Source organism: Trichechus manatus, unplaced genomic scaffold, assembly GCF_000243295.1.
Source record: "Trichechus manatus latirostris isolate Lorelei unplaced genomic scaffold, TriManLat1.0 scaffold00162, whole genome shotgun sequence".
NCBI classification, from domain to species: Eukaryota; Metazoa; Chordata; class Mammalia; order Sirenia; family Trichechidae; genus Trichechus; species Trichechus manatus.
The window spans coordinates 56,937-73,760 of NW_004444098.1; the positions used below are offsets into that span (position 1 = coordinate 56,937).

General features: G+C 42.8%; 1 protein-coding gene across 1 annotated transcript in view; it reads right to left on the bottom strand.

Moving 5' to 3' along the window:
* GRPR (gastrin releasing peptide receptor) overlaps positions 1 to 9,215 on the bottom strand; it is a 48,716-nt gene extending 39,501 nt beyond the window's left edge. Inside the window, exon 1 of the mRNA XM_004386317.1 lies at positions 8,438 to 9,215. Within this exon, the coding sequence (XP_004386374.1) occupies positions 8,438 to 8,850 (413 nt within the window). The 5' untranslated portion in view covers positions 8,851 to 9,215. The remainder of the gene's footprint in view (positions 1 to 8,437) is intronic.
* Between the last annotated feature and the right edge of the window lie 7,609 nt (positions 9,216 to 16,824).

Genomic DNA, 16,824 nt, shown 5'->3' on the forward strand with positions numbered 1-16,824 from the left:
TGGAGGACTGGAGACAACATGGCCTGTCAAAAGGGGATTGGCAATCACAGGTGGAATGGAGGGTCCAGTGTTACCAGGCTATCCAATTTTTTGAAAGAAGCCACTAATCCAGATTTTTTTAACATGACATATCCTAATAAGTAACTGTGGGCTCCAAACTTTTAAAAAAGTATTGTATGTGCAAAACAAAACAAACAACAATAACAAACATTTCTACAGGCCCATAACTTAAAACTTTGCACTGTGGTGAGTTCCCCAGCACTGATAGGGTCTTCAGAAAGAGAGAGGAAGGGAGGGAGGGAGGGAGGGAGGCAATCCTACTGAGTATTTTTATATTAACTTCCTTTTGTTTTCCCCAAGAGATGAAAAGCCTAACATAAAATTATTAGAGAAGGATAAAAAAAAAAAAAAAAAAGACAAAGAGAGCATTTAATTATTTATACCTTGATGCTCTCCAACAATGGACCGTTGATTCAAAACTGTAACTAAAACACTAATGCAAGAAACCAAAAGAGACCTACATAAATGGAAAAACATACCATGCTCTTGGATAGGAAGACTTAACATTGTGAAAATGTCAATACTACCCAAAGCAATCTATAGATATAATGCAATCCCAATTCAAATCCCAATCAGCATTCTTCAACGAGAGGGTAAAACTAATCACTAACTTTATATGAAAGGAAAAAAGGCCTCCAATAAGTAAAGCATTTTTGAAGAAGAACAAAGAAGAAGGCCTTACGCTACCTGATTCTCAGAACCTACTATACAGCCATGGTAGTCAAAACAGCCTGGTACTGGTACTACAACAGACACATAGACCAATGGAACAGAATTGAGAACCCAGACATAAATCCATCCACCTACAGACAGCTGATCTTCGACAAAGGACCAAAGTCTATTGAATGGGGAAGAGACAGTCTCTTCAACAAATGGTGCCGGCAAAACTAGATATCTATCTGTAGAAAAATGAAATAGGACCCATATCTCACACCATATACAAAAACTAACTCAAAATGGAACAAAGACCTAAGTGTAAAATTATAAAGATCATGGAGGAAAAAATAGGGACAATGCTAAGGGCCCTAATATATGGCATAAAAAGAATATCAAACATAACTAAAAATGCACACACAGAAGAAGATGAACTACATAAATGGGACTTCCTAAAAATTAAAAACTTATGCTCAACAAAAGACTTCTCCAAAAGAGTAAAATGAAAATATACAGATTGGGAAACAATTTTTGGCTATGACATATCCAATAAGCATCTAATCTCTAAAATTTATACAAAACTTCAACACCTCAACAACAACAACAAAGACAAATATTCCAATTAAAAAATGGGCAAGGGACATGAACAGACACTTCACCAAAGATGACATTCAGGCTGCTAACAAACATATGAAGAAATGCTCATGATCATTAGCCATTATCTGTTCCTGTGGAGTCAATTCCAACTCATAGTGACCGTATAGGACAGAGTAGAACTGCCCCACGGGGTTTCCAAGGAGCAGCTGGTGGATTCGAACTGCCAGTATTTCTCTTTAGCAGCCGAGCTCTCAATCACTGCACCACATCAGCCATCAGAGAATGCAAATCAAAACTACAATGAGATACCATCTAACCCCAACATTACTGGCACTAATGAAAAAGACAGAAAATAAGAAATGTTGGTGAGGTTGTGGGGAGATTGGAACTCTTATACACTGCTGGTGGGAATGTAAAATGGTGCAACCAGTATGGAAAATGGTATGGCACTTCCCCAAAGAGCTAGAAATAGAAATACCATATAATCCAGCAATCCCACTCCTAGGTATATACCCTAAAGAAATAAGAGCCATAGTATGAATAGACATATGCACACCCATGTTCACTGCAGCCTTATTCGCAATAGCAAAAAGATGGAAACAACCTAAGTGCCCATCAACAGATGAATGGATTAACAAACTGGTACATACACACAATGGAATATTACGCATCGATAAAGAATAATGATGAATCCACAAAACATCTCAAAACATAGATAAATTCAGAGGACATTATGCTGAGTAAAATAAGTCAATCACAAAAGGACAAATTTGTATGAGACTGCTATTATACAGTAACATCAAAAAGTTCACACACAGAAAAAAAAATTCTTTGATGGTTCCCAGGGATGGGAGGGGGAGGGAGGGAAAATTACCAAATAGATAGTAGACACGTTTTAATACTGGTGAAGGGAAAGGCATACACAATATGGGAGAAGTCAGCACAACATGACCAATGCAAGAGAGGACACTGAGAGGAATGCAGGAATAAAGGACAACTACAGTAACTACTTTGGAGTGTTGAAAAAGACGTCGCCTTGAGGACTAAGGTGCGCCTGACCCAGGCCGTGGTGTTTTCAATTGCCTCATATGCATGTGAAAGCTGGACAATGAATAAGGAAGACTGAAGAAGAATTGATGCCTTTGAATTATGGTGTTGGTGAAGAATATTGAATATACCGTGGACTGCGAAAAGAACAAACAAATCTGTCTTGGAAGAAGTACAGCCAGAATGCTTCTTAGAAGTAAGGATGGTGAGACTTCATCTCACATACTTTGGACATGTTATCAGGAGGGATCAGTCCCTGGAGAAGGACACCATGCTTGGTAAAATAGAGGGTCATCAAAAAACAGGAAGACCTTCAAGGAGATGGATTGACACAGTGGCTGCAACAATGGGCTCAAGCATAACAACGATCATGAGAATGGTGCAGGACTGGGCAGTGTTTTGTTCTGTTGTACATAGGGTCAGTATGAGTCGAAACCGACTGAACAACACCTAACAACAACAACAACAGTAACTACTATAAGATAGACAATCCTGCAATAATACTATCAATAAACAATAACCTATGAATGGATACATAGATAGATATGTCAAGAGGTATGGGAGGGAGTAAGGGAGCACACCTACTGGCAGATACAGGTTTGGTGGTGGATATTTCTAAATACATGACTGTAGATCGTTTATTAATATAAACAATAGAGCACACAAGTGGCACAGACAGGGAAACCTCTTAGACATAATTAAACACCTTGGGGGATGAAGTCTCCAGGCTCAAAGGCAAAGAACCATAGACTCAGAGAACATCTGTGTCAATTGGCACAACGTAGTTCTTAAAGACAGTGTTCTACATCCTACTTTGTTAAGTAGCATCTAGGGTCTTAAGAGCTTGTGAGTGGCCATCTAAGGTACAACTATTGGTCTCTTCCAGTCTGGAGCAAAGGAGAGTGAAGGAAACCAAAGACTCAAGGCAGCCATTAGTGCAAAGGACTAATGCACCACATGAACCACAGCCTACACGACCCGGAGACCAGAAGAACTAGATGGTACCCAGCTACCACGACCAACCGCTCTGACTGGGATTACAACAGAGGGTCCAGAGTGTGGAAAAAAATGTAGAACAAAAAATCAAATTCACAAAAAAGGCCAGACTTACTGGTCTCACAGAGACTGGAGGAATCCCCATGAGTGTGGCCCTAAGACACCCTTCTGACCTGCAACTGAAGCCATTCCTGGAGACCACCTTTCAGCAAAACTGTAGACAGGCCCATAAAATAAACAATAACACCTGAGAGGAATGTGTTCCTTAGAATAATCAATTATAGGAGACCAGTAGGGCAATATTTGCCCAAAAGCAAAGATGAGAAGGCAGGAAGGGGTAGAAAATCAGGATGAAAGGGAACAGGGAACCCAGGGCGGAAATGGGGAGAGTGCTGACACAGTGTGGGGAATGAAGTCAAGGCCATGAAACATTTTATGTACAAACTATCAAATGGGAATCTAATTTGCTCTGTAAACTTTCACCTAATGCACAATATAAATAAATAAACACAATACGGACTAAAAAACTGTAATTAATGGTTCCAATTCAATGCAGTGAGAGGACAGGGAAATAGAAACTATCAAATAGATTATTCCAAAGGCATAGCAGTGGAAGTGTTACCCTCTAAAGTGTGTCATTTAAGACACCTAGTTGGATGTCTCTAATTTAGGCTTACATGAGACATCTGGGTGAACCTTAATCGGATCTGCCAAACAATGTTTATTTAAAAGCACCCCCCCCCACCCCAATTGAGCCTGATGATGAGCCAGTTTGGTGGTCTTCTACTAGAGTGACCAATCAACCCAGTTTACCTGAGACTGAAGGGATTCCCAAGACAAGAGACTTTAAGTGGTAAAACTGGGCAAGTGCCAGGCAAACCGGAACAAATTGGCCACCCTACCTCTGAATAACCCATCTGCTACCACCTCCATCATAAAGATTCTACCCCACCCTCCAAGGAAAAGGGACTGTGTCCTCCCAGTGCCTCATGGTGTCTGTTGTGGGTGGAAGTGAGGCACTTTTGAGAATGCAGTAACTCTTTCAGGGCAAAGTTCCCTGATCCTTGGGTCAGGGGTCAGCAAACTCGGGCCAGCTGTTTGTTTTTGTAAATGAAGTTTTATGGAAACACAGTCGTTTACATACCGTCTATGTTGCTGCCACGATACAACAGCAGAGTTGAAAAGTTGTGGCAAAGATCGTATGGCCTGCAAAGCCTAAAAAATTACTATATAGCCCTTTACATTACGGAAAGAGTTTGCTTGACCCCTTCCTAGATCCTAATTTTGACTCAATCACTTATGAACAATGTGACTTAAGGGGAGTAGTTTAAACTCTCAGAGCTTAATTTCCTCACTTACAAAAAGAGATTTTAACAACACACACTCACTGAAATGGTTAAAAAATATTTTTTAAATAGCAATATCAAGTATTGGAAAAGATGTGGGAAAACTGGAATGCTCATTAGTACCAGTTTCCCTGGAGTCAACTCTGAGTCATGGTGACCCCGTGTGTGTCAGAGTAGAACTGTGTCCCATGGGGTCTTCAGTGGCTTATTTTTCAGAATTAGATTGCCAGGCCTTTCTTCCGAGGTGCCTCTAGGTGGACTCAAACCATTGTTTGACAATATTCACTAACTATATGCCTCCTATGACCCAGCAAAGGATCCCTGGTTGTGCAACAGTTAAATGCTCGGCTGCTAAGCAAAAGGTTGACAGTTGAAACCCACCCAGTGACTCTGCAGGAGAAAGACCTGGCAATCAGCTTGGAGCAGATCAGTAACAGAATGCTTTCTTCTTTCCTAAATATAGGAGCCCCGGTGCCACAGTGGTTGTAGATTATCCTTATCTGTAAAGTGGGGATCATGTAGATGAACAGCCAAAAAAACCCTATAGGGCAGTTCTCCATTGTTGCATGGGGTCCCTATAAGCCGAAACTCACTCAACATCACCCAACAACAACATGACCCAGGAATTCCATTCCCAAGAGGCATGAGTGTTTACGTCCCCAAAAAGGCATGAGCAAGAATGTCCAGAACAGGTTATTACCAACCCTAAACTGGAAATGTTATCAGTATTAGAGTGAGTAAAGAAACTGAGGCATACTCATACAGTGGAATACTACACAACAATCAAAAAGAACAAACTATTGCTATGTGCACCAATAAGGATGAATAGCATAGACATAAGGATAAGCCCAAGAAGACAGGCACAAAGGGGTACTTATTAGATGATTCCATTTACATGAGATTAAAGACCTGGCAAAAATAATCTATGATGACAGAACTCAGAATAGCGATTGTCTCTTGATGGGGGTATTAACTGGGAAGGGGCATAAGAGAAACTCCTGGGGTGCTGGAGCTGGTCTGTGTGTCCATCTAGGTGGTGGTTCCCCTGTTATATACACATATAGTATAATGTATGGAGCTGTACACTTGTTCAGTTTACTGTGTATAGATTAGATCTTGTTTAAAAGAGAAAATATAGATAGACACTGCTGGCATAGTGGTTAAGTGCTACGGCTGCTAACCAAAAGGTTGGCAGTTCGAATCCACCAGGCGCTCCTTGGAAACTCTATGGGGCAGTTCTACTCTGTCCTCTAGGGTCGCTATGAGTTGGAATCGACTCAACGGCAACAGGTTTTTGATAATCTTTAGGGGAGCAGATTGCCAGGTCTTTCTCCCTTGGAGTCACTGGGTGGTTTGAACAGCTAATCTTTCGGTTAGCAGCCGAGCGCGTAACTATTGCACCATCAGGATTCCTTATGTATATGTAAGTATACGTGTACAAGAAGCCCAAGTGGTGCAGTGGTTAAGCGCTCAACTGCTAACCGAAAGGTCAGCAGTTCAAACTCACCAGCCACTCCGAGGGAGAAAGATGTAGCAGTCTGCTCCCGATAAGATTACAGCCTTGGAAGCACTGTGGGGCAGTTCTACTCTATCCTATAGGGGCACTAAGAGAATCAGCTCGACAGCAAAAGGTATGTATATGTACATGTACGTGTACATTTACGTGTACATGTACACGTATATGTACATGTATATATCCTACCAACCTCATGAGGTCATTATAAGAATCCAATCACTCTTAAAAATGAGATAAATAGAAAAGTACAGTCTTCTATTATTTAAGCAGCTCAATACCTAGTCTTCTTGTTGCAACTGGTTAGATGCACTACCTGTAATTCAGATGCTCCAGCTTTTTTCAGCCTTAGCAAAACAAAAGATAACTCATTACATGGGATCTGACAGTAATTTCTGAACGTGGGAGGGACACGCCGTAACTGTAAACTCACTGAGAACACACTGGTACTGCCCAAGGGTGTCACCCCACCCTTGAGAGAGCCCCCGCTTTCTGCTGATGACAAAGTCAGAGGGCCTGGAAACTCTGGAGCAGAGTTCCCTCCCTACAGCTGCATCTTCCCTGTCCCCTCCCTCCCTGTCTTCCCGCCAAAAGATGATAAACACCACCTGCCCCACTACACACACCAGCCCAGAACTGCCATCTCGTCTGCTCACTCAGAACGTCCCCCTCATCCTGAAGCACCCTAGGCCACTGCTGTCAAGCCACAGCCTTTCTGTCAACCTCAGCTCAACACTCCAAACTGCTTGTGGTCCTCAGTACCTGGGGTGCCAGCGAGCTGACGGCAGGTGGAGAGAGTGAAGAAACTCTGTCCAGCAGGGGCGGGGTGTGTGTGTGTATGTGTGTGTGCAAACCTCATTTCTCTGCTACTACTCTTCCGTCTTTGAAAACGCCCTGCGTACTTCAGGCAGCTTAGCAGAAACACATGCCTCCAAACTCTGATAACTCTATCTTTATTTGTCCATTACGGGCCATAGGCAGATCACCTGGGGACTGCTCGGTCCTCTCCAAAATGAGAACCCAGCACCATATGTATTAAAACATGGGATATTTCTTCCGAACGTAAACTTGCAAGAGCTGCTTCTCTGCCTTTCCCGGCACACTCTCGAATCCTTCTATATCTTTAGCAGCGTAACCTACAGTTGATTTCAAGATAAAAACTGCTAGCCTCTGGTTCATTGGACCAATTTTTCTTAATTTGACCATATTGTCTATGCTGTTTTTGAGAGTCTATCTATTCATTATGGTTTCTGATTTCTAGAGCCCAAAACTACAGAAGATACATTCAGTAATTTGTGTGAATAACCTGCAAAGATTTCCTCACTGGTGAATTCAAGCCAGGGTTTTCTACGTGACGGACACTTGATAGATGTGGAAAGAATGAATATGAATTCTTAAGAGTGAATAAGTCTGAATATTTAAGCAATGTGTTCACATAAGCAATGAAGCTGTCAGTCACAAATATGTATATTTAGCAGAATAAAACACTGTACCGGACCCTGCCTCCCCCAAAATCAATCTGAAGTGCTCTATATGGAAGTATGTCAATGAAGATAATACAATTAGAACTCAACCTTGGATGGAACTTTCTCCAGACAAAACAACAACAACAAAATACCCGAACAATGTTTGATTTCATTTCAGAGATACTTAGAAAAGTCAGCACACAAATTTTTCAGTCACAGCCAGCCAAACACAAAATCAGCTGGGAGAGAAGTTAAACCATTAGAGGCAACTGAATTTCAAAGAAATGTGGCTTATGTTCTGCTCTTGGTCATTGCTCAGATATTATTTGGAAGAAGAAATGTAACGGGACTTTGTTGTTCTCTGAAGGTTCTGAATTGTTTCCAAGAAATATTTGCCTGAGGTTTAAACTCTCTTGGCTGTGACTTTTCTCACCAGTCAATGAATTTTGTCGGGAGGAAGCAGTTAGAAGGAAAGGATGATGCTAAATTGGTTTGGCTCCGGAAAATGCATCTCACTCTTACAGTTTTTTGCTAATTTGTCTCCTTCCACCCCTGCCATTCACTCACTTTTCTTTCCTTCTTAAACCAATATGCCAAACTTGAGAAGTAATCCCTGGAAAAAACCTGCCTGGGAAGGGACTCAGATTCTGAGTAAAACTTCCCTTTGTGCCGACAGTTCCGTCTGTCACAAGGTGGGAGCTCATTTACTGGAGCATCTCCCACCCTCAGAGAGAAGGTAACTTTCAGTCAGGACTTACCTGTCTGCCGAGAGAGCTGTGAGCGTGAAAACAGACACCCCCACCGAGGTGAGCTGTATGAAGGGAATTAGTTTGCAGCCAACCCTGCCAAATAGCCATCTGTCGGCCAGGTACCTGCTGGCATCCACGGGTGCGCACGTTACCAGGAGGAGCAGGTCTCCCAAGGCCAGGCTGGAGATGAACAGGTTGGGCACGTTGCGCATGGACTTGACCGTACAGAAGATCTTGATCAGGGTGATGTTGCCAATGAGGCCAATCAGGATGATCACCCCATAAACCACAGGGATGACATAGAGGATGCCCGGGTGGAACCAGTCATCAGTCGCGGAGAGGTCCACACTGTGATTGGAGACGTTGCAGTGCACCAGACGGTCCACTTCCAAATTCAGATGGAAGCAGTCATTCAGAGCCATCCTCTAGATTTTTTTCCCACCTACAATTGCTCTTCACTGCTCTTCTTAACGTTTTGATTTCGCAGCTGGGTGCAGATGAGGATAAGATCTATGCTGGGCTCTTCTCTTCTGTAATAAAAATGCCCCCAAGACGTACATACTATGGTCCTCAAAGCTGTCTGTCACTATTTTGAGGCTAGAGCTGCTGTGGCCTTCACATGACCAATGCCATGCATCTCTCAATTCAATAAGTTAGCAACATAACAACAACAAAAAACTACCACCAGAAATAGGGCTGAGAATTAAACCCACTCTCTATCAGCTCTTTCCACCTCCATCCTAGTCCGAATCTCTGGCAGCAGTTCACTAAGAACTTTTGGTCTGCTGTTACACACAGCATTTCCTGGCTTTCCTGATATTTAGAACCTGAGGTTTAAAGTGGGTAGAAAAAACTGCACCGAGAAAGCCTCCAATCCTATAGGCAGGATGCTTTGCACGTCACGGGCTTCACCAGCAAACGGCAGCTCTGCTGAGCTGAGGCACTGTTGAGGAGCAAGGCCACTTATAGACAGAGAATGCCAGCCCCCTGCTGGCCACTTTAATCACTGCCCAGTCGCCTACTCTCCCCAGAGGAGACTGCGGGTCCTCTGGGGCTTCACAGATAGCTTTGGCTGCTCACTGAAGCAGGCAATACCTATGGTCAGGACTTAATAAACGTTGCTGGCACTCAACAAAGGCCCTGGAAATCTTTCTGATCCTATCCCCAAGCATTCACGAGACTCACAGCCTATTTTCTCATCTTTTCCAATACAGTAGAATGCACTGTTAAGGGGGAGATAAAACAAGGTCTGTCTGTGAATGAAATGCATGCAGAGGCACAGGTGCCCATGGGTAATGTCCACCGCCTGTTTGAAGGAGAGCTGCTACTTACACCTTCAGCAACTGAGAGCTGGAAAAACCAGGAGCTGAGCTCACACACACTCCTTCCAGTAGGTTTTCAAAGCCATTCTTGTCCCCCGGTGTGGGGATATGTGCCATTAAAATATGGATGTATAAAGGCCTCTATGCTGCACGGCATGTTGAGACTTGTCCCCAACATGTTGAGACTTGTCACGACTTGTTCTTCCAAACCCGTTACTGATTGGCTTGTTTACCTGAATTCCTCCTCCATTGCCCGAAACTTATTGCTATTCACCCAAAGCCCATTGTTCTGTTATTTGCTTCACTGCTTGCTGTATTGACTATAAAATAAACTCCTGGGACTGAAGCCGGGGTTCGACTCCTCAGAGTGACCCTCCTGTCCCCACTTCTCTGTGACAGATGGTGCCCCGTGTGAGGAGCTGCGACACCCTGGACCAGGGAGAAAAGAAATTGGGGGCCAGCTGATTCTTTTTTTAATTTTATTAATTTATTTTTTAATTGTGCTTTAGGTGAAAGCTTACAACTCAAGTTAATCTCTCATACAAAATTTTATACACATATTGTCATGGGACACTAGTTGCAATCCCTACATGACAGCACACTCCCCCTTTCCACCCCGGGTATCCTGTGTCCATTCAATCAGCTCCTGATTCTCTCTGCCTTCTCATCTCGCCTCTGGACAGGAGCTGCCCATTTGGTCTCGTGTATCTACTTGAGTTAAGAAGCACACTCTTCACGAGTTTTATATTATGTTTTATAGTCCAGTCTAATCTTTAGGAATGGTTTTAGTTCTGGGTTAACATCGCGTCCAGGGGCCATGGCTTCGAGGGTCCCTCCAGTCTCAGTCAGACCATTAAGTCTGGTCTTCTTACTAGAATTTGAGTTCCGCACCCCACCTTTCTCCTGCTCCCTCAGGGACTCTCTGTTGTGTTCCCTGTCAGGGCGGTCATTGGTGGTAGCCTGGCACCATCTAGTTCTTCTGGTCTCAGGCTGATGGAGTCTCTGGTTTATGTTGATTCTTAACTCTCAAAGATCAATGGTCTTTTCCAGAAAAATGGGCTTTTTCTCATCTGATCTAAAAGTTACACTAATTGGCTTTCTGATGCCGCTACTTATAATTTTTTTATTGAATGCTTGCCACATGTGAAATTTCCTCTTAAACCCAGAGTGGGAAATAAAGAATTGTTAAAAAGTGACAGAAGAACAAGGAATTGGGAGGTGGAAAAAAATAACTTGTAGTTGAGCGGTACCAGAAAAGGCTTCATTGAGGAAGAGATGTTAGAATTAGGCTTAGCCCACAACTTATCCTCCTAAATACATTACAAGCTGTATCTTCAAGACTTGTGTGGAGCCAGCTCTTCGAGATTCAGCCCAGGAAGCCAGTTATTAACAGGCATTTCTACTGAAGGCCAGATTTTGCAGGACCCATAAGGAATAAAGACGCTTGCCCTTATCACCATGTCGGGGTCCACCAAGACAGCCTCAAAGCACGTTGTCATGGAAATTTTGAGTGGCAGGTTACAACATCGAGGGGCTGCCATGCTCCTTCCTAAATAGGAAGGGCTCGAGCTCCTTTCAGCCACTGCCTGGAGGTGGAAGTGCTTCTCAGGGGAGATTAGTAATCAGGAGCCTCATGATGTTGATTTGTTGCTAGCAGCCTCGCTTAATGATGCCCTATATGGGCTCTGGGCTTAAATCTGGCTCTATCTAGTACTAATGATATCCATGTTAAGGCTTTACTTAGTAACTGGCACATAGTAAGGGCTCAATTAAAATTAGCTGCTATACACAATTGGAAGAGCGTAGTCAATGTCACTGAACTGTGCATGTAGAAATTTTTGAAGTGGTGTATCTTTGGCTATGTGTATTTTCACCAAAAAAAAAAAGGTTGAGAAGTTAAGAGGGTTGACATGTTGTGGCGCTGTTAACCAATGTCATAAAACAATATGTGTATGACTGAAAAAAATAAATGGTAATAACAAAAAAATAAAATAAAATAAAATTAGCTTCTATAACAATTATTATTTTTAGGATTGAGGGAAAAAGGCTTATTTTGGAAAAGCCCAGGAAGGTCAGAAGAGTGACTGACCTCAATCAATAAACTGGTTGCCATCAAGTCGATTCCAACTCATAGCAACCCTATAGGACAGAGCAGAGCTGCCCCATAGGGTTTCCAAGGAGCGGTTGGTGGATTTGAACTGCCAACCTTTTGGTTAGCAGCCATAGCTCTTAACCACTGCGCCACCAAGGCTCCTCTGATCAATAGGCAAAGGTTTTATTCATCCGGGTGAAGCAGTAATTCCTCCATTACTTGGAAGACATTTACCATATTTTATGCAAATAATGGCATGTTATACTTTTTTTTGCCAACCTTGCACTCCCCCTTAAGGTATTTTCCTAAGCAACAAGTAAAAAAATTATCATAGGGTGCTTACAAAAATACCTGTGGTGGGGGAGGGGCACGGTTGTAAAAACAAAAAAGGTATAACGCACATTATTTGCGTAAAAATACGTATTGACCATCTGCCTGATGCCAGGCACTGCTGCACAAGAAAGAGCCTGGGGGAAAATAACATGAAGACAGTCTCAGCTCTTTAGACCCACCCCCTCCCTAGAATGAAGCAGATGTTTCTTTCCCTTTATCTCTTTAGACATCCCTGTGTGTTGAGGAAGCCTCACTTCTGAAACCCAACTGGGCTGTTAGTGTTTCATTCTGGGTAAGTTAAGCAGAGGCTGATGGATATTGATTTCTCAGGGCTGCTGTTAGCATTATTTGTTCCACAGCACTATAGAATGTTCTCTTGGTATTTCAGGAATGAAGGTATATTGTGGTTCGACACCTAATATGTCCTGGAATCAAGGATGCTTTATAAAGCCAATTAGACAATTTTGATGTCATTTCAACTAATTACCTATAATGATTCTTTCTATCCTTACCACTATGTGTCACCTTCAGACAAAGCACAAAACTGATTCAGACATTTGTTTGCTTTTTGTTTAATGGTGAGCACAGCATGACTTGACTTAGAAAAAAACGACATGGAACAAATATAATACAAAGACCCTGTCCTCAGGGACTCCAGTTTCTGAAAAGAAGTGGAGCGTGACTCAGCATCTTTTCTTGTATATCGGGGCACAGGTGTCACTTCTATTTAAGTCAAGAACATCACATTTTCTATTCTTCAGAAGAATGGAAAATGGATTTTTGTGGGACTTGAGTAAGAGGGGGCTGGTGAGTTGGTGGAATTTGGGAGGAGAGGTGGGTTCAACAAGACCAAACAGAGGGGAGACAAAGGTCTTTTCCCACTGACTGTGTGGAGTCTTCCAGAAGCTTGCATTCTTGGTTGAGCGATGATGCACATACACAGATAAGATAAATTAGTGACAGAGTGGGTGAATCTGTAGGTGGAAATAATATGAACTAGGGTAAGGAGGAGGGGATGCTCTCAGTCTGTTTGAGAGACAGTAAGTACGCCAGTTAACCTGGAACCAAGGTTTGGAGGGAAGTACTGCATGAGAAATACAGATTCGTTCTGCTGGGAAAGACTTTGCCTTCAAGGTTTCAGGTTGGACTTCAGCCTATAAGACATTGGTTCTTAAAATATCAGCGAGATTGCCTGTCATGCTTCTTAAAAATACAAAATCTGAGGCTCTACCTCAGACCTACTGAATCTGAATCTCCACAGAAAGAACCCAGGAATTGGTACTTTTCATGAGCTCCCCAGGGGATTCCAGTGCTAAGCTATGCTGCAGGCCAATGATGGTGGCTGCGTGCCACCAAGAGAACAACATGACAAAGTGACAATACTTGTGCTTCCCTTCTGTGGAGGGAGAGGATGAGCAAGGAAGCACATGTAGGAGATCGTTGCTATGGGGCCTTGATACCCAAAGTGTGATCCTCAAGTCAGCAGCACAGGCATCACCTGGGAGGTGGTGGTTGTTGTTGTTGGATGCCGTCGACTCGATTTCGACTCAGAGCAACCCCATGTGACAAAGTAGAACTTCCCCATTGAGTTTTCTTGGCTGTAATCTTTGTAAGAGCAGATCACCAGGGTCTTTTCTCCCACAGAGCCACTGGATGGGTTCGAACGGCCAACCTTTTGGTTAGCAGCCTAATGCTTAACCATTGAGCCATGAGGACTCCTGGGAGCTTGTTAGAAATGAGGAATCTCAGGCCACACCCCAGATCCACTGAGTCATAATCTGCATTTTAACAAGCTCCCCAAGGGATTCATATGCACATTGAAGTCTGAGAAGTGCTGGTCTCGACAATAGGGAGATCTGACAACAAAGGTTAAGATACTAGGGTAGGAACTAGGAACAGATAGGAGAGTGGAATCTCAACTTCAGAACTGAACCAGCAATTGGATCAACTCAAAGTTGAACTAAGAACCACTAAACCAAACCAAACCCGTTGTTGTCGAGTCGATTCCAACTCATAGTGACCCTATAGGACAGAGTAGAACTGCCCCATAGGGTTTCCAAGGAGCAGCTGGTGGATTTGAACTGCCGACCTCTTGGTTAGCAGCCAAGCTCTTAACCACCGCGCCACCAGGGCTCCAAGAACCACTAAATGGGGGGCTTTTTGATATCCCTAATAATGGCTGGGAGGCCGTGGGTGATGCAAATGGTTAATGCACTCGGCTGCTAACCGAAAAGTTGGCAGTCTGAATCTACCCAGAAGCACCTCAGAAGAAAGGCCTGGGGATCTACGTCTAAAAGATCACAGCCATTGAAAACCCTATGGAGCACAGTTCTACTCTGACATACATGCGGTCACCATGAGTCAGAGTCAGCTGGACAGCAACTGTTTTTGTTGTTTTAATAACGGCTGGTAATTATCCCAGACTGCATTGGAGGTAAGCTGTTCTTGCCAAAATACAGCCCCATTACAAACATAGGGAATACAGACAATGGGGAAGCCCAAGATGGGGACTTTTTGTTGTTGTTGTTGTCTCGTGACTCAGAAAACAAAGAGGAAGGGCAAGAGGGAAGCCATTCTGGAGTGAAACGCGGAGTCTCATTTCCGGCATACTGAGTTCACTGTATGAACAAGGCAAGTAAGGAAGTCAAAGGAAATGAGAGATGAAGTTCAAAGGTAAAGAGGTAAATCATTAAGAGGACTGGCTGAGAACTAGGACGTTTAATATCAAATACTTTAGTGAATGACTTGCCGAGAATCAGGTGAAGTCAGGCTTTGAGGAGATGGTGATGCGGTGACAATGAGTGCGCACTGAGCATGATTTTAAGATTAGCTTTGTGACAGCCCCGTGGAAAAGCTGCTGGAAAGAATGTAGCAACTCTTGCTCGAGAAGAATCGGAGATGTCAAATTTTAGTGCTGCAGCAGAGACGAAAGAGACAGATGATTATATCCAGATCTATAATGCTGGGATCATTTCAAGTTCTCTTTTCTTTTCTCAACATTCTGTGACTTTTCATGGGGCTTGAAAACTCAGGAAAGAGATGAGGGGAGTCTTCCGAAAGAAAGAATCAAGTTTCATTTTGAGCCACACAAGTCTACAGAAGTAAATGTAGACACGCAGAGAAAGCCTAGGGCAGAAAAGCAAATTCTCAATTAGACCCGAGGCTAAGAGATCACCTGGTGTGGTGGGTTTAAAATATATCTGCCAGTTCTTTGTACTCTTTCCTTCAAGAGGTGGAGATTAATTCCCTCCCTTTTGATGTTGGCTGCACTGAATGATTTGCTTCTAACAAACAGAATGTAGCAGCAGTGATACTATGTAACTTCCAAGACTAGGTGATAAAGGGCATTGTAGCCTCCTCCTTGTGCTTTCTCTTGAATCCCTTGCTCTGGACGAAGTCAGCCGCCATATTGTAAGGACACTCAAGCAGCCCTCTGGAGACATCCCCATGGTGAGGAACTGAGGCCTCCTGCCAAGAGCCAAGTGAGTGAATCATCTTGGAGGTGGGTCCTTTAACCTCAATCAAGCCTTCAGATGAGTGCAGCCTCAGCCGACATCTCGACTTCCACCTCAACAGACACTTTAAGCTAGACCACCCAGCCAAGTCACTCCTAAATTCTTGACTGACTGAAACTGAGACAATAAATGTTTGTTGTTTTAACCCAGTGTTTTGTGGTAATTTGTTATACAGCAATAGATAACACCTGGTAAGTAGAATGGATGGTGAGGAGGAAGAAAAGAAAAAAACCACCAAGAAAGACAAAAGAAAATAGGAAAGAAAGAAAAAGAAAGATCAGAGAAGACAAGTGCTGTAAGTCTGGGTCAGACCATGACTGATCAGAGAAGGTGTGAGGTAAGGAAAGGATGGTCGAATCAAGAAAAGTTATGCAGACTGAAATCCATGTGTTATTCAATAACACCAAAGCTTCTTATCTGTATGAAATATATATATATTTTTAAAATATTAAAAATGAGCTGAACTTACAATATTGCTTAAAATATTATAAATGAGCAAGAAGCTCAGCTACCATATACCTGGAAATTAGACACTTTATATTCCATTTCCTCATCTGCTTAGTGAACTTGGGCAATTCAAATCACTTCAGTGAACATTATTTGCCAGTGAGCTGCCCTTTGCTGTGGTTTCTCCATCCATAAAAAACAGGGACATTTTCCCCTTTCCTATGCCCCTGGACCAAGAGGCAGTCATTGGAACAGAACAAGGAGATACTGCTTGGTTTAAAGTCAGGAAAGGTGTGTGTCAGGGTTGTATCCTTTCACCACACTTATTCAATCTGTATGCTGAGCAAATAATCCAAGAAGTTGGACTATATGAAGAAGACCGTGGCATCAAGATCAAAGGAAGACTCATTAACAACCTGTGATATGCAGATGACAGAACCTTCCTTGCTGAAACTGAAGAGGACTTGGAGCACTTACTAATGAAGATCAAAGACCACAGCCTTCAGTATGGATTACACCTCAACATAAAGAAAACAAAAATCCTCACAACTGGATCAATAAGCAACATCATGATATATGGAGAAAAGATTGAAGTTGTCAAAGATTTCATTTTACTTGGATCCACAATCAACACCCATGGAAGCAGCAGTAAGAAATCAAATGACATATTGCATTAGGAAAATCTGT